At 40.9% G+C, this 25,947-nt stretch overlaps 1 protein-coding gene across 2 annotated transcripts in view; it reads left to right on the plus strand.

The window, feature by feature from the left end:
• The window catches only part of LOC123765595 (nucleoprotein TPR), an 83,028-nt gene that overhangs the window by 17,591 nt on the left and 39,490 nt on the right, over positions 1 to 25,947 (plus strand). For both annotated transcript variants that reach the window (XM_069333859.1, XM_069333858.1), the window contains exons 12-28: positions 1,884 to 2,024; positions 3,771 to 3,970; positions 5,467 to 5,594; positions 6,936 to 7,060; positions 10,186 to 10,409; positions 10,578 to 10,741; positions 11,326 to 11,545; positions 11,954 to 12,080; positions 14,230 to 14,342; positions 14,573 to 14,730; positions 15,072 to 15,238; positions 17,852 to 18,070; positions 18,718 to 18,933; positions 20,010 to 20,116; positions 22,067 to 22,136; positions 22,324 to 22,470; positions 23,523 to 23,576. In XM_069333859.1, the coding sequence (XP_069189960.1) occupies positions 1,884 to 2,024; positions 3,771 to 3,970; positions 5,467 to 5,594; positions 6,936 to 7,060; positions 10,186 to 10,409; positions 10,578 to 10,741; positions 11,326 to 11,545; positions 11,954 to 12,080; positions 14,230 to 14,342; positions 14,573 to 14,730; positions 15,072 to 15,238; positions 17,852 to 18,070; positions 18,718 to 18,933; positions 20,010 to 20,116; positions 22,067 to 22,136; positions 22,324 to 22,470; positions 23,523 to 23,576 (2,580 nt within the window). The remainder of the gene's footprint in view (positions 1 to 1,883; positions 2,025 to 3,770; positions 3,971 to 5,466; positions 5,595 to 6,935; positions 7,061 to 10,185; positions 10,410 to 10,577; positions 10,742 to 11,325; positions 11,546 to 11,953; positions 12,081 to 14,229; positions 14,343 to 14,572; positions 14,731 to 15,071; positions 15,239 to 17,851; positions 18,071 to 18,717; positions 18,934 to 20,009; positions 20,117 to 22,066; positions 22,137 to 22,323; positions 22,471 to 23,522; positions 23,577 to 25,947) is intronic.

A 25,947-nucleotide genomic window follows, 5' to 3' on the forward strand; every position in this document is an offset into this window, starting at 1 on the left:
GAGCATCTCTGCCAGTGCCGCAAAATAAGAGGCGTCAGTATTCGGTATAAGACGTTGATCAGGAAACAGCCAAGAAAGAAAGGACAAAATAAGTCGCTCGGAAATCAAAGAACAATGACGAAGGGACAGGAAATGGGTAGAAAACCCTGAGCACATGCAGCTCCAAACACACTTCACTCCTGGCTCGCGCTACACAAACACATACAGCGTTTAAGAACAGCCTCAAAGGCTGCTCCACTTGAAAAGCAGGAGACTGGAGCCACAGTGACTTGGACAGTAATCAAGCATTATTATCAAAGAACTGAGGGCGAGGCAAGGGGCAAACTACCTCGCACTAGTTTCATGAAATTTTGGTGGTTTGTTTTCATTATTGGGGGAGTTCTTTTGTCAATTTTTGAGGCTACAGTTTTGTTCTAACCATGCAGTAGTCTGTTTTGTTTCACTGATTTCCTGGGTGCCTTTCCTGGTGGTGGCAGACATGATTAACTTTAAATGTAAGGTGTTCATATTGCCACTGCTTCCTGTGCATCTTTGAGAGGGGGAGAGGGGGGGTCAGTTTCTGGCTCGTTGTTCCTGGTAGGCCAAAATAACTCCACGACTGATGGCACCTAGTATTATTGCATTGCATCAGTATAATAGCTTCAGGCAGCCTCAAGGTGCTATCCCCAGACAGAATGAATATACTTTCGATGAAAATCCAATAACTTTCCCTCTACGTATTTCTTTCAATACTTTCATCATGGATTAGCTCTGTTCTTGATCAGTATCCATCTAGAAGTTAATTTGCAGTGTTTATAATGCCTGTAACAGCAAATAACCAGAATGGAGAAACTTTTCGACTCCAGGGGAGGCCACGGCTGTTACGAGCGAGGTCACAAAAATAATGAGCCTCCAGCGTGGGTGGGCACCCAAACAGCGGGAGTCGGGAAGCCACGTGGGGTATGCAGAGAATGGGCAGATGGTAGCGCTCATTTTAAAACACGTTCCATAGTATTCGGATAATAAATGAAATTTCTACACATTTAAAAAAAATTATTGACACTGTTTGCATCATCGGGCATACTCCGTGTTTTGGTTTTATGACGTCGACAGTGTCATCAGGCAGCGAAAGTGTTAAAGGTGTCTGACTGGATGCTATCCCTCGTAACGTCATCCATACCTAAAGGAGAGCAAATATTGGAAATATAGTACTGTACTGTACTTACATTAATACATTTATTCAGATCTAGTCTTAATTCACTTCGAATAATTTTTCTTCTAAACCTATCCTCAGAAGTAAAGCTTTTGTTATCAGCAAAAGTATTCAGAGTATTAATTAGAGCCCCTTACTACCTTATAAAATTAGAAAAAAATATTAGAGGGGCTGGTCCCAAATCTGCACACAGGAATAACATCCCATAGGACTAGAAGGCATGACAGGATGTGCAGAATACCCCTGTTGAAAAGCAGAGGTGCAATACGTACTCTTCAGAGTGAACTTCAACACTGGAGCCCCGAGACTGTTCAACACGCTTCCACTACATATAGAGATATAACTGGCTGACCCTTCACAGTGTTTAAGGGAGAACTTGATGAACACTTCCAAAGGATAATTCCATAGAAGATATGCTCACAGGTACATTGTGGCAGTTGGGAATAAAGATAAATTAGGTCAAGAAGGATAAAAGGACTGGATCCTGGGTAGCAATCGTATTAGCCATTGAAATGTAAGTCTCGTTCTAACTACATACTCAATCCTTGATAAAGCACTCAGGAGAGTGTGAAAGACATGGTGTAAATCTTTACATAAAATACACAAAATACATGGGTGTGGGGTTTTATCCTATCTAACATAATGTTTAGTCATCTAACTTGTATTGACCTTTCATATTTGTTGTTATCAGGAGGAACTTGATGCTGCCAAATCACAGTTAAAGGAACTTTCAGCCGCTCGAGAACGACAGGAAACAATGATGGAAAATCTTGTACATCAACGGGATATGTACCGCACGCTTTTGACACAGCAGACGCCAAAAGCTGGAGGTGTAAGTGTATTGATTATGCTTATTCCTTCCTGTTCTCACAAATGTTTGAGTAGTATGTACAGTACACACAAGGTTTCATATATTTATTTTTAAATTCATGTCCATACTACTTTCAGCTGATCTGGGTAAGGTAGTTCTTGTTCGTTGATTTTATAATAATTAATTATCTTATTCATTTGATTTTGATTTTAAACACTGGGGTTGGAACAGCGCAGTCTTTGTTCCAATAATCCTGTATGACGTGCTTCACAGAATGTTTCATAAGCATACACAGAGCTAAAAACACATACAACTCAGCAACAGTGGTGTCCTTCCAACGTATCATACTTGAAGCAGGTAATAAGCCACTTGCTATAAGTTGCGCTGCATACCTGTTGGTTTCGTCAACAAGATGTTGCATGAATGGCTCATTAAAATAAGCCATAAAATATTCACTTTCAGTCATGTTGTCACCTGGGGGCCTGATAGCTGAGTGGACAGTGCTCAGGATTTGTAGTCCTGAGGCTCTGGGTTCGATCCCCGGTGGAGGCTGAAACAAAGGGCAGGGTTTCTTTCACCCTGATGCTCCTGTTCATCTAGTAGTAAATAGGTACCTGGGAGTTAGACAGCTGCTACGGGCTGCTTCCTGGGGGCGTGTAGCATAAAGGAGGCCTGCTCGAGGACCTGGCCATGTGGACATCAATCCCCGAAATCATCTCGAGATAACCTGTATATAGAAAAGTGTGCGCAACCCCAACATCAGCATCATCAAATTGTGGTTTGTGTGGTATAAAATTATCACGGTCCTCACACACAAATTCACCCATGCTCCTTGTACTGGCACCACCACCACGGCCCCATGCCCATGGGCTCCACTATTATGGGTACGTTTTCTTGCGCTAAATCTCTGTTGGCCAGGAGATGAAGCTCTTCTACCTTGTATACTAGTAGCGCGACCAGGGAAAGTAGATGTAGAGGCGACACTGTTGTCAGTGTTGTCATGGGTGGAGACACGGTGGAGCTTGGCAGGTAGTGCTGCTGAGACAGCAAATCTCCATCTAGTAACACTACCATGGTAGCCGCTAACACACGGTTCATCTATGCTACTTGTATCAGAAGCAGCGTCACTGAACCCAGAAAATGATTCATCTACAGTATCACTTAAGTCAAAAATGGGAGATGAGATAGGTGGTGAAAATACTGGCAAGGGCGATGGCCTGTGAGGCCGCAGCATGCCTGGCGCTTGTCCTGTACAAGACACGCTTGCTGTATCGTCTGTATTCGTGTCAGTATCACCTGTATCGGACCCTTGTATTAGGGGCTTTATCGTGCCTTGGATCATCATTATCACTAACCTTTTCTACTTCAAACAATAATGTCTGAATAGTACCTTCAGACAGTGATCTTTCAACACCGCGTCCGATAGGGAATTGGGAGCTGGAGGCGCGTGCCTCAGCCATGGTTGCTCAATTAGAACTGAGCCTATCTGTGGCCTTGCGGCATGCCAGGAATTTTTTTTAAAAAGTCTGCCACTCACTTCAGGCAATAGGCCTCCATCTCGTAACCAACCCACCGTGCGCGTATTTTGAAACTTACAATATCCTAACATCGCTCCTCAGTCGGGTGGTGTACCACCATACCCCATGTTATGTTGGGTGGCGCAGTGCAGTGGTTAAGGATACTGAAGGTTCTGTCTGTTAAACACAATTTGTGCACAATATTGTATCAAACTATGTAGATAACATTATAATCTGTTTCTCTATTCAGAAGCCTACAAGTCCAACTCCAGAACCATCTGGAATATCACAAGATGAAGTGAAGAAGCTTCAGGAAAGTTTAGAAAAGTCAAAGAAAGAAGTAAATACATTGAAAAGGGAGCATGAAGATTACCGGGCAGAAAAGTCCAAGAATGATAAGATGATGCAAGATGAATATGAAAATCTTAGGGTCAATATGGATAAAATAAGGTACAGTTAAACAAATTATAAAATTTATTTATATATAATACTGTACTTGCCTTTACATGCCAAATGTTTACCTTTGCATGCCTGATGATTGCCTTTACATGTCAGATTCTTGCCTTTGTATACCATATGCTTGCCTTTACATGTTGTGAAGGCCAGACACTGGCCTTCACGCGCCAGACACTGGCCTTCACGTGCCAGACACTGGCCTTCGTGTGCCAGACACTGGCCTTCACGCGCCAGACACTGGCCTTCACGTGCCAGACACTGGCCTTCACGTGCCAGACACTGGCCTTCACGTGCCAGACACTGGCCTTCACGCGCCAGACACTGGCCTTCACGTGCCAGACACTGGCCTTCACGTGCCAGACACTGGCCTTCACGTGCCAGACACTGGCCTTCACGCGCCAGACACTGGCCTTCACGTGCCAGACACTGGCCTTCACGTGCCAGACACTGGCCTTCACGTGCCAGACACTGGCCTTCACGCGCCAGACACTGGCCTTCACGTGCCAGACACTGGCCTTCACGTGCCAGACACTGGCCTTCACGCGCCAGACACTGGCCTTCACGTGCCAGACACTGGCCTTCACGTGCCAGACACTGGCCTTCACGTGCCAGACACTGGCCTTCACGCGCCAGACACTGGCCTTCACGTGCCAGACACTGGCCTTCGTGTGCCAGACACTGGCCTTCACGCGCCAGACACTGGCCTTCACGTGCCAGACACTGGCCTTCGTGTGCCAGACACTGGCCTTCGTGTGCCAGACACTGGCCTTCTCGTGCCAGACACTGGCCTTCACGTGCCAGACACTGGCCTTCACGTGCCAGACACTGGCCTTCACGTGCCAGACACTGGCCTTCACGTGCCAGACACTGGCCTTCGTGTGCCAGACACTGGCCTTCACGTGCCAGACACTGGCCTTCACGTGCCAGACACTGGCCTTCACGTGCCAGACACTGGCCTTCACGTGCCAGACACTGGCCTTCACGTGCCAGACACTGGCCTTCACGTGCCAGATACTGGCCTTCACGTGCCAGACACTGGCCTTCACGTGCCAGACACTGGCCTTCACGTGCCAGACACTGGCCTTCACGTGCCAGACACTGGCCTTCACGTGCCAGACACTGGCCTTCACGTGCCAGACACTGGCCTTCACGTGCCAGACACTGGCCTTCACGTGCCAGACACTGGCCTTCACGTGCCAGACACTGGCCTTCACGTGCCAGACACTGGCCTTCACGTGCCAGACACTGGCCTTCACGTGCCAGACACTGGCCTTCACGTGCCAGACACTGGCCTTCACGTGCCAGACACTGGCCTTCACGTGCCAGACACTGGCCTTCACGTGCCAGATACTGGCCTTCAGCTGCCGGTCATTTGCCCATATATGTTAGTTACTTGTCTTGTATGTAATGTTTTGCCCCAAAAAACTATTGTTTTTTCTCTTTAATGTATTCAGTGGTTTTGAAGTAATTTTTATGTTTCTTATTGACAGGAATGAAAATATCAAGTTGGTTTCCCAGGCTGAATATAATGATGAGAGGATGAAGACACTACAGAGTAATACAGAGGTATTACAGCGGCAAATTGCATCTCTGGAGAAAAATAATTCTACTTTGCAAGGTGGGATGCAAGCCAAAGAAATTCTCAAATTTATATTGTTTTAACATTTAATATCTATTGCTTTGATTCACATTTTACATGTACATGCTTTCTTATAGTCTTACTGCTTGCCACTGATTATATTAAATTTGTACCAATAATTATTTAGACAATTTTGACCTGGACTGCTCAAAATTGATGGGTAAGAAATAGTTTACATTAATATTTTGGCATTTATTTTTTTAAGCATAGTATGACCATAACCCATTAGAGGGACCAATCAAAATTTAATTAACCATCTTGAGATCATCTTGGCCAATTGCCAAGAACATAAGAACAAAGGTAACTGCAGAAGGCATATTGGCCCATATGAGGCAGCTCCTATTTATAACCACCCAATCCCACTCATATACATGTCCAACTCATGTTTGAAACAATCGAGGGACCCCACCTCCACCACGTTACGCAGTAATTGGTTCCACAAATCAACAACCCTGTTACCTAACTAACAGTTAGTTTGGTAACAGTTTGTTAGGGTGGTTATAAATAGGAGCTGCCTCGTATGGGCCAAAAGGCCTTCTGCAGTTACCTTTCTTCTTATGTTACTCCCCTCCCTTTTCTTACCCACCCCCCTTTTTGTACCCCCCTCCCTTTTTGTACCCCCTCCCTTTTCTTATCCATTCTTATCCCCTCCCATTTCTTATCCCCTCTTTTCTTTCCCCACCTCCTTGCATATCCCACCCCCTTTTCTTACCCCTCCCTTTTCTTACCCCTCCCTTTTCTTACCCCTCTCTTTTCTTACGCCTCCCTTTTCTTACCACCTCCCTTTCTTACCACCTCCCTTTTCTTAACTCCCTTCCCTATTGTTATCTTCCTTTTTCTTACCCCCTCCCTTTTTTACCCCCTCCCTTTTTTACCCCCTCCCTTTTTTACCCCCTCCCTTTTTTACCCCTTCCCTTTTTTACCCCCTCCCTTTTTTACCCCTTCCCTTTTCTTATCCCCCCTTTCTTACTCCACCCCTCCCTCTCTTAACCCACACCCTTTTCTTACTCCCCCTTTTCTTACCCCCTTTTCTTACCATCCTCTCATCCCATTCTCACACCCATCCCATTTGTATCTTTCATCCTTTATTTTCTTATCTTTTACCTTCTTCTAGAAATTACCTTCTCTCACCTGCTCCTCATCTTACTCTTTCCTTATTTATTTGCCTGTACTGTACCTTCTTCGCTTTTATTGCAAGACTTGATAATGGTCCAGGACCGACCGAAACAGTGCTGTTTCTCCATCTTCTGATGTGTGGTTGTTCATATCTTCAGCCACATTATTGTTACTCATCGTCTGACTATTGAGCTTATTTTGCAGGCATCATAGGTCGCCATGAAGGTACAATAGAGACACTTCGTAGTGAATACATGACTCTGCAAAAGAAACTGTCACGTGCTGAAGTTAGTTTAGAAAATCTTCGAGAGGAAAGAACTTTGCTCAAGGTTAGAGTTTGTTAATCAATTACTCTCGTACTGTATTATGATTTATGTGCAGGATGTTTTTTATTAAATATATTTTTTCTTTCATTTTGGCATTAAAGAAAAATTATATAAAAAATTGGCTAATGTGCCCTTGAATAACTCAAGAAGATCAATGCTTGTAAATATATAATTGTTAATGTGTCGAATGATGAAATCTTGCATATTAAACGTAGCTTTGAAATAGTGCAGTGTTATTTCACAAAAAAATTAATGTGGGAAATAATGTGCAAGTTTGCTTTGATGGTTTTGATAATTTGCAGGAGGAAACTTAAATGCTTAAGGCCAGTAAAGATTCAAGTCACTAAATGTGTAGATAGCCAGAGGCAGTCCTTTGTCAAGGCTGTTACATCTTATCAAAGCTATTTCTTGGGGAAGCCCCTTGTTGCTCCCTAATGCTGATAAGATGGCAATGTAAAGAACTATATTAAAAATTGTCATATGTGCCAATTGATGCCAAATAATCTAATTGGTGCCATCAATCGTAGAGTTCTTTTGGACTACCTGGAACCCCAGGCCAGTAGTTTAGAGCAGTTGGAGCTGCATGTGTATAGGGTTTTCTTCCCTGTGTTCTTCCTAGTGTTGCCCTTGTGCCGTCAGGATTCTCTTTCCTGGAGTGTTCGAGGTTCGCTCCGTTAGAGAATATCCTTGTTTGTGGTGGTCCTCTTCCTAGGTAAGTAAGTTTGTTTTTGGCTTTCGGTCTTCTTTGGTGTCGGAAGCGAATTCTGGCTGGCGGGGTGCATGACCTAACCAAGGCATTCCGAGATCAGCCTTCTCAATCTCATGGTGAGCTGGGTTGGTCTACTTATACCCATTCCAGTGTGCATCTGCTGCTATTCCCTATTATTCTATATAAAATTTCCTTCTTTTCTCAGGAGGACCAGTTCATATTTAAACACTGGGGTTTTGGCATAGCGATCCCAGTACCTGGGCATCCTGTAGGGCAGACCTCTGCAGACCCTGAGAAACCCCTGTAGGTTTGGCAGTCCAGTTAATATCCTCGCTGAACCCTCTCTTGCCTGGTGCGAGTTCGAGGGTTGCACAGTATATTGTCTGTGCCACGTGGTGTTCCTCATACCTTCTCCCTCCAATAAACTGCCTGCTGGGTCAGTGACACCTTTGCCTCAGAGTTGTTTGAGGACTTGTTCTCCACACACTGCTCATCTAACAAACAGTTATGATTACGGTTTTCAGGCAGTGACCACCTTATGCTTAAGGTTTTCTGTTTTACAGTGGTCTAAGTTGTGTGCCCAGTTTGCTGTCCTGGAGCTTCCCTGATTGGTATTTAGGGATTCAAACTTCATGGTGTTGATTAATTCAATCATGGTTTTGTCTGTCCCTACTCTTCCTTTCCCTTCTTGCATGGTGCACCCTCCCCCTCCCCCCTTGTTTATGGCTCCAATGTGTGTGAGGGTTTTAGAGTGGAGGCTTGGGACATGGCTTGGTCAGCTCTAGGGTTTGCGCCTTCCAACTTAGGCAGAGGCAGTTGAGCCTAATGATCCTGCTGAGGCTTCTGGGTCTTTCTTTTAATCTGACCCCAACATTTGAAGTTTTTCCCCTTGGACTCCACTTCTCTATTCTGGGTGGGGGGTGTGGATACTGGCTCTGCCATGGGGCCCTTTTGCTATGTTTCCTGGGGCTTTGGGGGAGTCAGCCACGGGCCTTTGGGTCCTGTTTGATCTTTCATTGATGCTTGTTCCTTCTGCGGAGCGTTTTCTGTGCAGGATGCGGGGAATCCGTTTCCCTCTTCCCTGTGTGGGTTGAGATGTGTGTGACTACCCCCAGTGTTTGTTTCCAAGTGCCCTTCGGTTCCTCAGATTCGTCCTTTGGAGGTTTTTGCCTTCCTTCTTTCCAGGTGACTTCAAAGGAGGCTCTCTCTGCGTACCTCCTGCATGACTCGGATTTTGCCTCAGTTATGCTTGGATGCATTGTGAGGTTATGGAGTCATCCAGGCTGGCAGCAGTCACCCTATTTGTTTTTATCTTATAAAAAAAAATTACATTCATTTATGCAAAGGCAGCGTGGCTTGGTTTTATCTCTCGCAATCACTTCAGTGGTTTGCAGTGCGACTTCTATGTTACAGGTTTCTAGGTTGCGTTTTCTTGTGCCTTACCATGTTTGACTGTTCTGCACTTCTGGGGTCACCAGATTGTTGCTGTTCCCTGTTCAGGTTCCTTAGTGGTTGGCTACGCTGATGTGGTAGATTTTCATGCTCGTTATCACGAATCCAAAAATGTGAAAATTCACTGACAATTTTATCATAGTGCCACTGCTATTTGTGCCTTATTAGAGGGGGTCCAGGTTATGGCTCATGGTCCCCAGTAGGCCTAAAAGTACTCAGATTGATGGCACCTTAGCTTGGCACTTTATATGCATTGTAGTTTCAGGAAGCCACCAGGGCTCGCCCAGAAATTGGCATTTCATTACATTCCACTTTTTCTTCACATTTAATATAATAATTGTATTTTTGTTATATTAATATTAAGTCATCCCCCATGATGAAGCTGGAATTTGTCCTCATCTGGGGGCTGGAACCTGTCTTGCTCTTGGGCATCTTCCTTGGTAGCCTATTCTTCACTTACCTGTTTCTTTAAAGTTCTTCTTTAAGCCTTTGGGAGGGGGGGGGTCCCACTTATCACATTCTTCCAGCTAAATACTGTCTGACTGTGATCTTCTGTTATCTTTCTGTTAGGTTCTTCCTTACACAGTTCAGCATTTCCCCGATTACTCCAGTTTGCATACATCTTATACACTTGGGTATGTCATACAATTTTGTAAACCTTACTGATTACTGTATTTACTCCAGTACTTTGCAAGGAATTCATTGCTAACTCTGTTAAGTGACTTCTCTCTGTCTCCTTTTTTAAGTGTTGGGACTACACTTGAACTTTCCAGATTACCAGAAAATATTTAATCTTGAGTGCTTTATTGAATACTTTAGCACATAACTAGGTACGGTACTTCTGATTCTTCTTTCAACAGCCATTGTGGTACCTGAATTATCCATATTGTTTTGTTACATTTAATTCCTCCAGGCATTGTGCTGCTGCTGCAAGCATTCCATTATTCTCGATGCTTTATATTTGTAGGAAACAGAAGCAAGGCTTGTAGCTGAGCGGGAGTCTCTTAGCCGAGGACAAACATCTCAGGCGATGGTTCTTGCCAATCTGGAAAGTATTAAGATTAACCTAGAACGTAGAGACTCTGATGGGAAGATGAGATATGAAAACCGTGTTGCGGAATTGACTGAGCAGGTTAGCCGCCTCAAGGCCAAGTTGACATCAAATTCTGATCTAAGAGCATCAGAAGTGAAGTAAGTTGAATTATTTTCATGTTGCATTATTTTTTGGGTAAAGTAACTTTCTGATATGTTGTATACAGTAATAGATTCAACATTATTAACATTATGGCATGTCAATATCAACTTTACTCATTAATAAACAATTTAACATTGACACGTTTATTCATAATCATTGCATAGAGTAAAAGAATTGGAGGGACGCAATCGTGCTATGCAAAGTGAACATGCAACCGTCACCAAGCAGTTGGTGGATGTAAAAGCAGAGTTAGCAAACACCAAAAAGAAAATGAATGAGCTTCAAGAGAGGGCAAGAGCTTTACCATCTCCTGGAGCCAGGGCTAGAGGTGAGTAATACTATTTATACCTGCTTCTTATTCCATACCTCATTTCTTGTTTTTAACCATTTGTTATTCTTTTCCCGTTTCTTATTCTTTCCTTTCCTCTTATCCTTACCTTACTTTTATTCTTACATTCTTCCTATACTTAGTCATCCTATTTTGAAGACATGTATAGGAGACATTGAGATGCAAGTCTCATCCTAATCACACGCTCAGACCTTGACAAAGCACTCAAGAGAGTGCGAAAAACTTGGTGTGAATTCCTTCCATAAAATTCACAAATACACAAGTGTGGGTTTTTTATCCTGTTATTTATTGTCTGAGAAGACATTACCATTACTAATTCATCTTATTCTTACCTCATTCTTACCTTCATCCTATTCTTACCATATTCATACCTTTAATTTACCTGCCTCTCATATCTCTTCTCACTCTTACCTTATATATTTGCCTGTATCTTCCTCTCTTCTGTTACATAACTTGATAATGTGCTGGATGGACCGAAATGTTGTCGATTCTTCACTTTCTAATGTGTGCTTTGGTCATCACTATTGTTTTACATTAATTAAATTTGTAATCGCCCTATTCAGGTAGCAGCCCTGTGGGATCTATGCAGTTCCGCACGGCAGGCCCTTCACCACAAGTGCGTGACCTTGAGGTACAGCTTGCTGAGGAAAAGGCCAAGACAACAGCACTTCAATCTGCCCTTGACCAATCCAAGCGTTTTGAGAAGGAATTGATAGAACTTAACAAACAGCATGAAAAGCAATTATCAGAGTCAAATGAAGCTTGCAAGACAGCTAATGAAGAGTAAGTCGTCTCCTCTTCCTTCCCATGTGCATGCTTGCACTACATCTCTTCCCCACACTGTAACTCTCAACACATGCATATACAGCTTCTTGTTTATTTCATTTTTTCTCCTCAGCATCATAGTTCCTGTTCTCCTGTCCTCTAGGACTTTCAATTAAGTTCTCTTAACCTGTCCTTATAGCTTTGCTTATTTTAATTTGGGTAAACTTCTGTAGTTTATTTTTGTTTCCATGAATAATTCTTGAGGAACCCTACTTGTTATACCCCTCTATTTTTTCTCCTCGCTGATTGTAACACCATCTTCTTGTATTAGATGAATATTTAGCCATTGTCAGTATTAAGTTGCACTACATGCTTTTACAGATGGTGGTAAAGGTAATAAATTAATAAATATTTTTATCTCTTCAGATACACAAAATTGCAGAAGGAACTTCATGAAACAGAAGAACAGCTAGCAAAATTGGAAAACCAATTGAAGGATGCAATAGAAGAGGGTGAAACTGCCAAGATTCTTTTGAAATCCAAACTAGCCAAAGTATGAATAATTATTTAAAACTATCATTCAAATATGGTTATTTATATATCAGTAGGATAAACTGTGCACTAACTCATAGCATTAAATTTAAGTTAATAGCCTACTCAATATATTCTTATATGTAATAAGGTTGTATAGGTGGTAGGAATGCCTTATGTTTTTCTTGGGATTATTATTAATTTTATTTTACTGACATCTGTGTGGTATCTGGAGAATGCTTTTCATGTTCAGTACTGGCTTTCTACTTACAACACTTAGACATAAGAACATAAGAACAAGGTAACTGCAGAAGGCCTATTGGCCTATACGAGGCAGCTCCTATCTATAACCACCCAATCCCACTCATAAACACGTCCAACCCACGCTTGAACATATGTTCAGTTGTTAAAGGAATTTGTAATTTTTATTGGACCATGTAGCCTGTTAGATAAACAATACTTCCATTTTTTCTTTATAATATAATGTATATTGCAAGAATCCTTATCGATATTAAACTCAGTCTTGGTATGGGAATGTCTTAAAACCATACAACACAGTGTACATTTTCATCATTGTTAGTCCATGTCATTCATAATGTTAATTTATAACATTTGCACAGAATTCTTGTGATGTTGGTTTCTGGTCATTATCTTAAAACTTCTTGGAATGTCTTCAATATCTTCTTATGTTTGGTTTTGTGTTATACAGTGTACTGTATCATCAAAATAAACTTGTAGATACAGTTTTAGACTACAGTACTAGATTTTATGAGTGATAAACTATATTGATAATATGCCATATTTATTTTTAGCTTTTGGATCATATCTCAAAGCTTTTGTATTTATATGTAGTATAACAGGGTCACTTGGGGTTTGAAAGGAATAAGCAAATCTTTGGTTAGTGTTTGTTTAGTGTTCTTTAGAATACAAACAAATTAGTAATTGAATTGTATACAGGCAGTTCTTGATTTGCGTGGTAATGGAGAGAGAATATTCAGTAATATGAGGGGTAAATACTTTTATTAAATGTTCAGACGTGCACCAATGAATTTTGCTCTTACATATGTTTAGCCCAGATTGTCAGATGATCACTGGGTCTATGGAAGTATGTCTGGCTTCCCCATCTGCTACATTTTTTTGTTTTATGAATATTTTCTATTTCTAGTTTCATTGCATCTCTAATTCACTGTAATTTTCACTGTGCACTGTGGTTCATTGTTTTTGTGGTTGGATGGTGTAAGGAATATTCAGTTTTAATGTTCAAGTTGGTGTTATGTTGAGTTAGAGTTGAGAAAGTGGAGTAAACTTTTGGTAGTCTCTGGCATATAGCCACATTTTACTCCATATATATATATAGTACATATATTTAGTTTAGGATTTTATTTTTATTTTTTTTTCATTGCTCGGATATACTGAAATGTAACCCCAATGTAAATCAAGGACTGCTTGTATTCCATTAGAAATGAGACTGAAAGGAAAGGTAAATAAATCCAACTGAGCCTTTTTATGACTAAATACGTTACCAATGAGTACGCTTAGTTAGAATTCATTCACAAGTTTTACTTGTGTTTGTCGTCTTGTGCATGTATGCATAAATTCATTACATTCATACTTTATTTGTAGAATTCTATTTTAAGGCAGTCTCCATACCTCTTTTTAGTAATGCACAGTATTGTATATAGAACCAAAATAGTCAAATTCAAATACTTTAGCCTAAATGTTTCTAAATTTATAGTTGGGTTAGTTTGCTCAAATTTACAATAAATTATTTACCTAAGAAAAGGTAAAAATAACATAACATGTAATATTGGTTATTATAAACTGTATTCTCAAGATTTAGATTGAAAAGCTATATTTATTAGTGATTTAAAACTTACCGATAGTTATTCTACTACTCCTTCCTCGTCTTTGTTCCTTCTAACACTAGTATAACCATATTCACCTTCCCTGTCCATTTCCTCTTTCTATTTTGCCTTCTTAATTTTTCTTCTTCCTGCTCCTAAATTATCCTTCTTCCCTGCTCTTAAATTATCCTTTTTCCTCTTAAATAATTATTATTCTATCTATTTATCCTTTCCTTTCTTACTCATCGTCAATCTAAGGGAAAGACTACTATGCATGAGCAGTTTGTTCCTGCAGTAAACTAACCTTACTCAATCCTGAACTGGCAGACAGAAGATGAACTGCAGGCACATCAGAAACAACTAAGTGATGTTCAAGAAGCTCTTGAGAAAGCTAAAGCAGATGAAGAAAGTGCCAAGAAAGAGGCTCAAGAACAGTCCAAGTAAGTTAAATATGAATTAATGCAAGGTGTAATGCTGTATATAACTTAAATTGATTTTCATGTGTTATTTGTAAAGTATAAGGTGAAAAACCATTGTACAATTTTTAAGGGATGTCGCATTTAAATATTGTCATAATTGTTTTGTGTTAATGCATAATTTAGCACCTTGGCCTCAATATGTCTTGATGTGAAATTTGTTGTATTTCATATTTCAAAACTATATTTATCAGATTGGCAGCTGAAGTACAGGACAAGTATGAGAGGGAAGTGATGCTTCATGGTGCTGATCTCAAAGCTTTAGCAACTTTGAAAGAAAGGCAGGCAGAGTACAACACTGAGCTCCAAGAGGCTACCTCAGCCAGGCTAAAGGCAGAAGAAGCTGTTCGGGGTAAGAGGAAAACAAAAGCATGTTATCTTGTTCAATTGCAATATCACTTTAATCTTGCATTTAATATAATTTGTAAACTTTTTCTTATTCGTTACTTTGTATTTTCTTTGCTTGTGAAGGGTGACTGTAATTTTTATTCATAGCAACTCATGAGAAGCATGTCACACCTGGTAGGGTGGAGTGTGACAGTGCTGGTCCTTTGTGATGTGGTGGTATGTGTTGTGAACGAGTAGGCAAAACTTATTTTCCAACCTGATTGTGGTTGGTGGATTCCAACCCGACATCTGAAAGTGGTAGTGATGACAGTGCATCTTTAAAGTTTTTAATATCTTTAATTTCAGATACTCGCTTAGGCTTTGAAGAGCGGGAAAATGTCATGCGTCGAGAAAATAAGGATCTCATGGCAAGGTGTCATGAACTGGAGGAACAAAATAAGTCTATCCTTGATCAATTTACTCAACTGTCTGATAAAATGGCTGCAATTCAAAGCAAACTTACATCATCTGTGGTATGACGAACTGATTTTATTTCTTTGTTGTATACTTATATTTTTAGTGTACGGTACTTAATTCAGCACCTTCGTGTCCTCCAGAACATGAAGGATATATTTTTTAATTAAAAAATGTTTTCTGGGTGAGCCCCTTGAGACTCCCTGGAGCTAATAAACTGATTCAGTGCCATGCTACTCTGGCCAAGGCCAGAGTTCTTATTGGCCTTATTCGAATGTGAGCCAGAACCTGGTGCCCTCAAAGAGGTGTAGAGACTTGTGACACAATAAACACCTTACATTTAAAGTTAGTCATGCCTGCCACCACCAGGGAAAGTGCCCAGAAAGTCAAAGAAACAAAACAGATTACTGCATTGTTAGAATGAGACTACAGCCTCAAAACTACTCAAAAGAACTATAAAAAAGAACTAAAGAACTTATTGAACCAGTCGATAGAGCGTCGGCCCTCACATGCGTGGAGTCCATGGTTTGAGACCCATACAGCCCAGGTGAATGGAATACCCAAAAGAGCTCTTCCCAACCATGTAAACGAACAATAAAAAATTTGTGAAAGTAGCCCGCGCCAGAATGCATCACCAGTTCTTATTCTGGTGTGTTTACTAGTTGTGTACTAGTTGTGTTTTTACGGGGGTTGAGCTCTGCTCTTTCGGCCCGCCTCTCAACTGTTTACTAACCTATTTTTTTTTTTTTTTTTTTTTTTTCCACACCACACACACACACACACCCCCCCAGGAAGCAGCCCGTGACAGCTGACTAACTCCCAGGTACCTATTTACTGCTAGGTAACAGGGGCATCCAGGGTGAGAGAAACTTTGCCCATTTGTTTCTGCCTCGTGCGGGAATCGAACCCGCGCCACAGAATTACGAATCCTGCGCGCTATCCACCAGGCTACGAGACCCCTGTAGGTGTGTAGGTGTAGGTGTAGACCAGGTGTGTGCCTGGTTGGCTGTTCTAGTTGCTCTGGTTCTGGTCTCCTGCTTTATATAGTGGTGTCTACCTTTAGGGCAGGGTTGCCATTTGGGCTCTTGGCTGCCCTGTTGGGCTATCAGGAGCCCAATTATCCTGGAATTTCTCATTTCTTGAGGTTATCTTGAGATGATTTCGGGGCTTTAGTGTCCCCGCGGCCCGGTCCTCGACCAGGCCTCCACCCCCAGGAAGCAGCCCGTGACAGCTGACTAACACCCAGGTACCTATTTTACTGCTAGGTAACAGGGGCATAGGGTGAAAGAAACTCTGCCCATTGTTTCTCGCCGGTGCCTGGGATCGAACCCGAGACCACAGGATCACAAGTCTGCTCGGCCGACTGGCTCCCTTTACATTCCCATTTACATTCACAACTTTTAGTCTTTGTCCACTGCTTTTAGCATTTCAGTTTATGGCTACCCTGCTTTGGGGCTGTTTTTATACGCATTTGCAGGGAGCGGAAGCCAGGAGTTTAGTGTGCTTGTGCTCAGGGTTTGTTTTCCTGGGGGCTCTGTAGGGTCTACCCTTGTATGGTCAGAGTATTCTTCCCTGGGGGTGTTTGGGACCCACTCCCCTAAGGGGGGTCTCCTAACTAATGGTGGCTTACTAGAACTCTTGGGCATGCAGAAGTAGGCCTCCAGCTTATAGTCTGGCTGGTGCTAAGATTCTCCCAGGTGGCTCGTTCTCCGCGGATTGGTGCTGGGAAGTTCTGGGCTTGCATGTTGTTTCCTTCCAGGGTTTTGTGTCATTTTGGCCATTTTCTGCTATACCTTTATTAAGTTGGTGCAGTTAATCACTTTATTGCTCCCTGGTCCTTTCCATTTGCAAACAGACCAACAGCCGTTGGTCTGTTTGTCTTGTTACCTGCGGTGCTTCCTCCTTGGTGTGTGTACTTTTTTTTCTTCTCCTACGGGTAGGGAAGCTTCTTCTCTTCAGGGAGCCTCAAAGGGCTCCCACCAGAAAATCAATATTGATTGTAATAATCCATTTTCTGGATGCCCCTGGAGATTCCCTGACATGCATCGGGGTGTTTTCATCGTCATACTAACTAGTGGTGTGGAGGCTGGGGGGGGGGGCATTCTTGCATATGCTAGATTCACAAATTTTCGATAGTTTTAAATTAAGGCTGCAATATAATTTTAACCATGCAGTAGTCTGTTTTGTTTCAACTGACTTTCTGGGTGCTTTTCCTGTTAGTGGCAGACATGAACATCTAAATGTTAGGTGTTCATAGTGCCATTGCTTCCTGCACCTCTTTGAGGGAAAGCCAGATTTTGGCTCATGGTCCTCGATAGGCCAATAAAAACTCCATGACTGATGGCACCTATTAGTATGGTATTGAATCAGTGTAATGGCTTCAGGGAGCCACTGGGACTCACCCAGGAATTGGTGTTTCATTACATTCTTTGATGGTTTTGTGCCATGTCACTACCCTTCAGTGGTAAAGAGTCTGCAGGGAAACTTAATGTACATGTTGCAGAACCTGAGTCTGGCTGGTTTGGATCTTTTGGCTATGTAATCATGCCAGTTTTTGCCTAGTGTCAATTTTTTCTAAGTTTCTTGAATATTTTTATATTAACTTCATATTTTATAGCGTCCTTAAATAAATATTTAAGTAAACATTTTTAAGCACATTGGATTACATACAGGGTGAAAGTGGCACTGCACCCTTCACTGAGGACGAAGCCCGTTCCTCTGATCAGCTTCGAGAAGTTATCAAATATCTTCGACGGGAACGGGATGTTGCTTCTGGAAAGTGTGAAGTGGCACAAGCTGAGAATCAGAGATTGGAGGCTCAGAGAAATGTCCTCAAGACCCAGTTGGACCAGGTAACCAAGAGTCTCTCTGAAGAACGTGAAAAGAATCAGGTAAGGAAGACAAGTTAATTGTGAGATTTGTGAAAATATTCTTTTAAAGTACAGTATGTACAGTGTTTTCTTAAATTTTTATACACTAGTTTTGCTAATTTATTATTCCTTTGTTTCAGTTTAATTTTAGTACAGTATCAGTTTTATTATTGTGCCATTCTTAAATTAGGGCTATACCCTAATATAGTTTAGCTACACCCTAAGGTTAATGACTTACAGTTAAATAAATTTCTATTAAAAATGAAGTCATTACCCATTATTGATCATAGGCTCAATAGGACTTTTCATTGATGGGCCGATATCCTTGTTTCAGCCTTAGCATTATGTTAATGGATTGGAGCTTTCATTGGGTATGAGGGTGATCATCTCTCTCCCTATTGGGAGAACACCCTCACTCTGCTAGTTTCCCCATCATTTGCTTGTTTTATGGAGGCTTCATTTCTCGCAAAAGGTTATCGAGTGGCAGACTGGATTAATTTTGTCTGCATTCAGTTTCTTTCTGAGTGTACATGACTGGAGATTCTGATCTGGATTCACCATCACCTAACTATTGCTCCCCTTCCACTCCATCTTCCTATTTATGAGAAAAAAATTTCTGTGTTAAATATTTTATTGGCTTGAATTTTACTATGTAAATTTTGTTTCAGGTTTCAGCAGATACTGCAGGGCGCTATGCAGAACTCCTTCGCAAAGTTCACACTCTGGATGCTCTTGCTGATAGTAACCGTCTTATGCGTGAAGAAAAGGAAAGCTTGCAAAGTTCTTGTGCAGAATATAAAGCCAAATTTGAAACACTTGAAAAACAAATTGAGCCTCTCCAAGAAAAACAGAGGTTAAATATCAACAAGATTGAAGCTCTCATGGTAAGATATTTTATCTTTTCTGTTTTTAGTTTTTTATATTTCAAACATTATACAGTATTTTTAATCTGCATCATTTGTGGGGAAATATTTTAACATTATAAAGTGATTACTAAAATTTTATAAGTTAATAGGTAGAGAATTGGTTGATGAGCACATAAGAATAATTGCCAGACAGATCTTCGTGTCATGGTGGGGTTACAAAGAATGTTCATTTAAAATTACTTTGCTGGGTGTGTGGCATTGCAAAATTGGGTAGAAGAATTAGCAGTGAGACAAGGCAGTAGCAAGAGCAGTTGATGACAAGAAATGGATCTTTATTCTGTGAATTAAAATTGAAGGTGAAAGAGAGAAAAGAAAACAAGTGTTATGAGAGTAAACGATATGAAAAGATTAGTCAAAACTTTTAAGAAAACAATAAGCTTTGTAAATAAATTAGAATGTAGAGTTAAATTAGTTAAATGGAGCACTTCACTTGTAGAAGAATAGTCTCTTCTCAAAAAAAAATTTTCGTGACTTCTTTTAGTCTCGTGACTTCTTTTAGATTTGGCTCTATTAAATTGGATTGCCTCATACACTTTGATTGTTTTGAAGTACATAATCGTTGAAAGGTTGAGAAATAATTCAGAAAGAAATATCAGTATGGTTTTAGTTCAGCAGGCACAGCTGACTATCACCTTACATCAATGTATGGAAAGAATTACTCTTCTGTTCCTTATCCAAATATAAATGTAATTTTTATATATATTTTGCTAATGCACATTTGAGGCATAAAGAGCAAGGTAATCGGATTTTGGTAAGATTTTTTAAAGGAAAACTTGCATTCAATAGATATGATTGAATGATGTAGAAAAATATATACAAAATCAGAATCTGAATTTAGCCTAGATTTGCATTTTGACAAAGAAGTCTAAAGAAGTATACAGATGATGGGTAGCAGAGGCAGCTACAGGCATGATGTTTAGTGTTATAGAGCTTGAGGAGACTTACTTTGCAATGATGTACAAGAAGACTGCAAGAGACTTGCTTAAAATTATACTTGTTTCAAATTTGTGTTAAAAGTCATTTATATGTTTTAGGTGGAGAAGAAAACACTGGAGAATGAAAAGGAGATGTTTAAGAAGAGGACGCAGGAGCTTGTGGAGAAACTAAATCGGGCTAAACCAGAAGACTTTGTTAAGCTTCAGTAAGTTGTTCGTTTCTAAATATTATTACCTTATAGTGTGCACTGTTTTTTCAGTACCCTTCCAGGTGCACATGAAAAAAAATCTTTTTTTTTATATCATGAAGCATTTTTAATCTTTGGAAAATGCAAAAACTTATAATTATTTTTGTTTAAAAATATATGAAAATAGTGATATGAAAAAATTTTGAAAATTAAAAATTCTTAAAATATATATTCAGGTTAACTTTTTGTAATAGATTTTTCCATATCACAACTACCTTTTTGGCTTTAAAAGTCCTAGACATTTACCAGTGCATCAATGTTTCTAAGCATTTGCATCAATAAATGGATGGTGATGCACCTGAAATGGTGCCACTTTTTTAATAATGCCCAGGAAGGTTATTAAGACTTTCACAATTTTTTTCCCCCCATACGGTACATGATTGCCAGAGATCTCTAATGTAGAATGACAACCACATAGATTACAGTATTTAGGAACTTTAAATATTATAAGGCATACAATGTAATTCCCAAATGAGACAAGCACCATGGGTCTATCGTTTGAGAAAGACAGGAGCAGTTCAAGGGTTAACAAGTAAAATTACTAAATACTGTAATTTTGGCATTTTTGATCAATATGAACACCTTTGTGTATTGTCTTGGAATTTTATAGTCTTTTGTATAGTGGTGCATATAAGATCACTATTATTGAGCCATGCAGTGCCTTTTGGGACTGCATTTAAACCCTTTTAAAAATACAGTAAGGTGAAAGGGAAGTAGTAGCATTGCTTCTGAAAATGTATGGGAAATGTTAGGAAATATATGTAGCTGAGTTGGGTAATATACAGGACTATATAATTAGAATGGTAATAATAGGGGGATAGAAGGATAATGACAGTGATCATATGCAAAACATCCAACTAACAGGGAAATGATGAGAGAAATCCACATTGAGAGCAATGGAAATAGTCTTCAGCTCAAAGAGAGGGTATCAGTGGCAGCAAGTGGATTGAGAGCTAAGCTCATAGTACAGTACTCAATCATTTTAATCTTAAGGGTGTGTACTGGGTATTGAAGAATCCCAAATGAGGGATGACACCCAGAGGGCAGATCTTGTTGGTAACAGATAGATATTACACAAGTGAGGAGAGGAGAGGAGAGGATGAACTGCAACATTAGACCTGTGTTCACCCTGAGTGAGATGGATATTGAGGGCATAAGAATAATACAGTATATGAAGCACCGGTTTAGTGCCAGTCACCACTGCTGTAGTGCTCAACTGCATAAACAAACTAAACTTGAAATGGTGCTGGGAATATGGGAAGGGAGACTTTATATATGTGAGAGACTTTTTCTACTAAGTTAAGTGGAATAGTGAGCTAGAGGAAAGGACAAAAAGCTAAATTATAGAGTACTTAGATCATACATGCATAAAGGCTACATACACGTAAATAAACCTCAGAAAAAAGGTATGGTAAGTGCAAGGTCAACACAGTGCAAAGAGGACAGGGACAGAAACAAGAAGGCTTGGAAAATATCTTATCTTGAGGTTATCTTGAGATGATTTCGGGGCTTTAGTGTCCCCACGGCCCGGTCCTCGACCAGGCCTCCACCCCCAGGAAGCAGCCCGTGACAGCTAACTAACACCCAGGTACCTATTTTACTGCTAGGTAACAGGGGGCATAGGGTGAAAGAAACTCTGCCCATTGTTTCTCGCCGGCACCTGGGATCAAACCCGGGACCACAGGATCACAAGACCAGTGTGCTTTCCGCTCGGCCAACCGGCTCTCTCAATATATGGGCAACAGAATACCAAGGCAGACAAGGAAGCACTAGGGAAGAACAATTCATATAGTAGTTTGTAGCTGGATATGCTAATTGATGTGATTGGACTAGTCCAACTCAAAATGTAAAATGTTATCTACCTTAGATTTTATGTATTTGCTAATTCTGGTTAATTTATTTCAACAGGCAAGAGATAGTAGATCAACAGAAAACCCTACAAAGCAAAGAAGCAGAAATCAATAGACTGAAAAATCAGGTATAATGTTACTTAGGAGGAATAATCTCCCCTCAGTACATCATGCTGTATAATGTCATGCACATAGATATTGATATAATTATGCATCCTAAATGCAATAAATTTTATTTATTTTATTGTATTGATTAATTAATTAACCAGCCTTTTTGTGAATTTAAGTTGTGATGCATTGGTTTTTATACAACAGCTAGCCCAGCTGTCCAAGAACCAGCAAATGATTGTGAGTCAGAAGAACCAGTTCCAGCAGCAATTGAATGGAGTTAGGGAGGAACTCCGTAAGGCTAATGAAGAAGCCAAGAAGAACCTAATAGAGAAGAGTCGTATACAACAACAAGTAAATTTAAATATAACATTTGCTATTATTATTAGTAATAATAATATTTAATACAAAATTTTTTTAACTGGCTACATGAGTTTAATTACTGTGCATTTATACATTTTATATATATTGGCTAATAGCGACAGAAGCACTAATAGCATCAAACATAATGTTAATAACAATAATAGTAAAAATATATACAACTTGTTTTGTCTATAAAAATATATTTACAAAGGCAAATACACTAGCCATGATGACTGTATTACAATAATAGAGATGTTATTAATAAACATTATAGTAAACAGAATTAGTACAAAATAGTAGTAGCATTTTTTAACAATAATGTTAGATTGAGACATAGTACATAGTAGTGAAAAGATAGTGGAGAAATTAAAATACCATACTGAGGTTTGCAGTATAGTATATTTCGATAGAGTAAATCTTTTTTTTGTATTTTCAAGAATGCCTTTTTTGGGGGGGGGTATTTTATTAGGACCTCAAGTCCCAATGAAGTTATAAATTTATAATTTTGCTGAGGTCCTTATAGGAAACATTCATTATTTGGGATCAAGAGAGCCTCGCTAGGAGAATTCTTTAATCTAAATATTATACAGTTCTGTAATATTTCTGTAAATATTATTAAATATATATACCTGTCAATATTGTTAAAGATATGAATGCATGGACGTTCTCTTGTTTGAATATTATGCTTAAATTCTTTAATCCAAAATTGTTAGTCTTCTATTTACTATGCAATTTCTTATCTTCATATTTTGGTTCGGTTCAAATCATAATAAAATTTGCTGGACTTGGTTAGATTACTTTTTCACAAACTCATTTCGAATTATCCTACTTTTATCACCACTGGTTAAAGTTTATTTGTCAAGCTTTTGATAAAGAAGTCATGAAGTTTGTTAGTCATGATTCTTTCAACACAAACTGTCAAATAAAATAAATGCAAATATTCTTTATAATCCTAATTTGCAATACAAATTATAGTATTACTTGATGCATTGAATATATTACCCTGTATCCTCTAGAGAATATACACCCATAATTTTTTCCAGTATGGAGACGAGAATAAAAAAACTTCAGCCGAAAGAGCCCGTCTTCAACAGCAAGTGAGTGTTTATTCTTTAAGTTGTGTTATACACATTCAAGCATTTAAGTTGTGTTATACACATTCAAGCATGTCAGGTAGGAAATACCCAACCCGGCACTAGCCTTGGTGCACACCTTTGTATGTTTTAAAGCTTACTTCTTAGAGGAGGCCCTTGTGGCTTCCCTAGCTATTATGCTGATATACTGCCACACTACAAGATGCCATCAGTCGCAGAGTTCTTAATGGCCTTCTGGTAAATTACAAACCAGAACCTGGCCCCCCCTCAGAGAGGCACATGGAGTAGGGGCTCTAAATTTTTTTTATGTAAATTTATGGATGTCGGCCATCACCAAGGGAAGGCATCCAGAAAGTCAGCAAAATAAAACAAATCACCGCTTGGTTAGAAAACCAGACTGCAGCCTCAAAAACAGCCAAAAGAATGCTTCCCAACAGTGTAAACAAACAATTATAAATTTGTGAAACTAGCACAAGCTTGTTCTCCCCATCGCCCCCTCTCGTTTGGTAGGATGAGGGAGGCAGACTGGGTCAGCCAGCTGCTCCATCGCTAGTTTTTATAGTGATGTATCAGTGCCTGGTTGCCTGCTGGGTTCTTTGTGGCTCTAATCTCGTCATCAGCTAAATGGTGTTTTGCCTTTTGGGCTTTTCCTGTGCATGTTTGTGCAGCGTGAGCCTAGAGTTGTGCCTGAAGCTGCATGTGCTCAGGGGTTTCTATTCTGTGCACGTTATATCCCGTGGGCTGTGCAATCGTTAATTGTTGATGTGGCGAGGGAAAAAATTAATCGTTCTGAAAACTTTTCTTCTTTTTACATTGTTAATTAACATCCAGGCAGTGCAAAATCCAAATACAAAATCTCTTATCTCTTGTGGTTTAGCTTTAGCGTCCCAGAGAAGTTTTTTTTTTCTTTCAGTAGAAATGAAGTAAGGTTCTGCACAGGAATAACTATCAATTTATTTTCATTGTTTCTCACTTTATTTATATAGTTCTGGGGGGAGCCCCGTCGGCTCCCCGGAGCTTTACCGGCTGATATGCTAATGTCAGACTTTGGCATCAGTCATGTGTATGGAGTTCTAGGGCCTACCGGGGACCACGAGCCAGAACCTGGCCCCCTCAGAGAGGCAAGGGGAGCAATGGCCTATAGAAACCCCCGTGTGGTTGGAAGCATTCTATGTCTGCCATCGACCGGGTCAAGCATCCAGAAAGGTAAGCATTCCAAAACAAACCCCTATTCTGGTGAAAATTGCTACCTAAGCCGAACTAGTGGCTAGAACTCTTCAACAGAAAACAAGGAAACTAGTATGACGTCATACGTCACCGCGCCGCTGTCTGCGCAGCTCCCCCCTCCCCGGGAGGGGGAAGGGGGAGCCCCAGACCTCCCACGCCGGCTATCCACCCATCAGTTCTTCGGCTGATGCTATAGGCAATGGTTATGTGCTCCGGCTCCAGTGGTTGTTTCAGCACTGTACCTAGAGTGTGGTGTCTGTTTTCTAGGTGGTGCGTGAGCCGGGAGTGATTCTTCAGTACTCGGGCTGCATGCGCCTAGGGTTCCCTTCCCTAGGTGCCCTGTAAGTACTGCCCTTGGGGCTTGGGGCCACCTTCCACAAGTTCCTTGGGTCCTGCCCCTGCTTGGCCGTTTACTGCTTGGTTTTCAGCCGCTCTTTGTGTGCTCGGGTGTTCTGTCTCCCTTGTTCGCCTTAGAGTAAGGGGCAGTGTTTGCACTGGTGGGGCGCGGGGTACTGTGCAGCTTGTCTTTACCAATCATAGCGGCCGGCTCTGTTCCGCTTGGGTACGCTGTCCTCTTGCGGGGTTTTCTTTTTCTTTTTGTTTATCTACCTGGTGGGGGGGGTCTGCCTTCGTTCTTGCCCCTTGTGTCCCTTGTGTTCTGAGTATTTTCTGGTGGTACCCCCTGCTAGGTCCCCGTGAGTGTACACGTCCCGGGGGTTCAGCTCTTAGAAAGTTGTTTGGTAGCTTTGGGTGCCGGTTAGCAGTACCCTGCCTGGGATTACCTGAGCGCGAGTCCTCTTAAAGTAAACGCTCGGGACCCTGGGAAACCCCTGGGGGCGCGCGGGTCCGATGGATGTGACCCCAGAGTCCCCCCCTCGCTTCCAGCGAGTTTGAGGGTTGCTCTCACCTTTTGTCTCTGGGTGACTCTCTGTTTTGCCTCCGTCTGCTGCCTGTGGGGTCGGTGACACCTTCGACCCGGAGTCCTGCGAGTTTGGCGTTGCACTTGAGCCTTGGTGGAGGCAACGTTCTCGTGGTTTCCTCCCCGGGAGCCCCGGGGCTGCCCCGTTGTAGTTCGTTTTGGGACTTGGGGGTGTTGGTTGCTTCGGTTCCATCCACGCCCCCTTGTCTTTCCCCTGGTTCACCCTTC

This window comes from Procambarus clarkii, chromosome 30 (genome assembly GCF_040958095.1).
Source record: "Procambarus clarkii isolate CNS0578487 chromosome 30, FALCON_Pclarkii_2.0, whole genome shotgun sequence".
In the NCBI taxonomy this organism is placed as follows: Eukaryota; Metazoa; Arthropoda; class Malacostraca; order Decapoda; family Cambaridae; genus Procambarus; species Procambarus clarkii.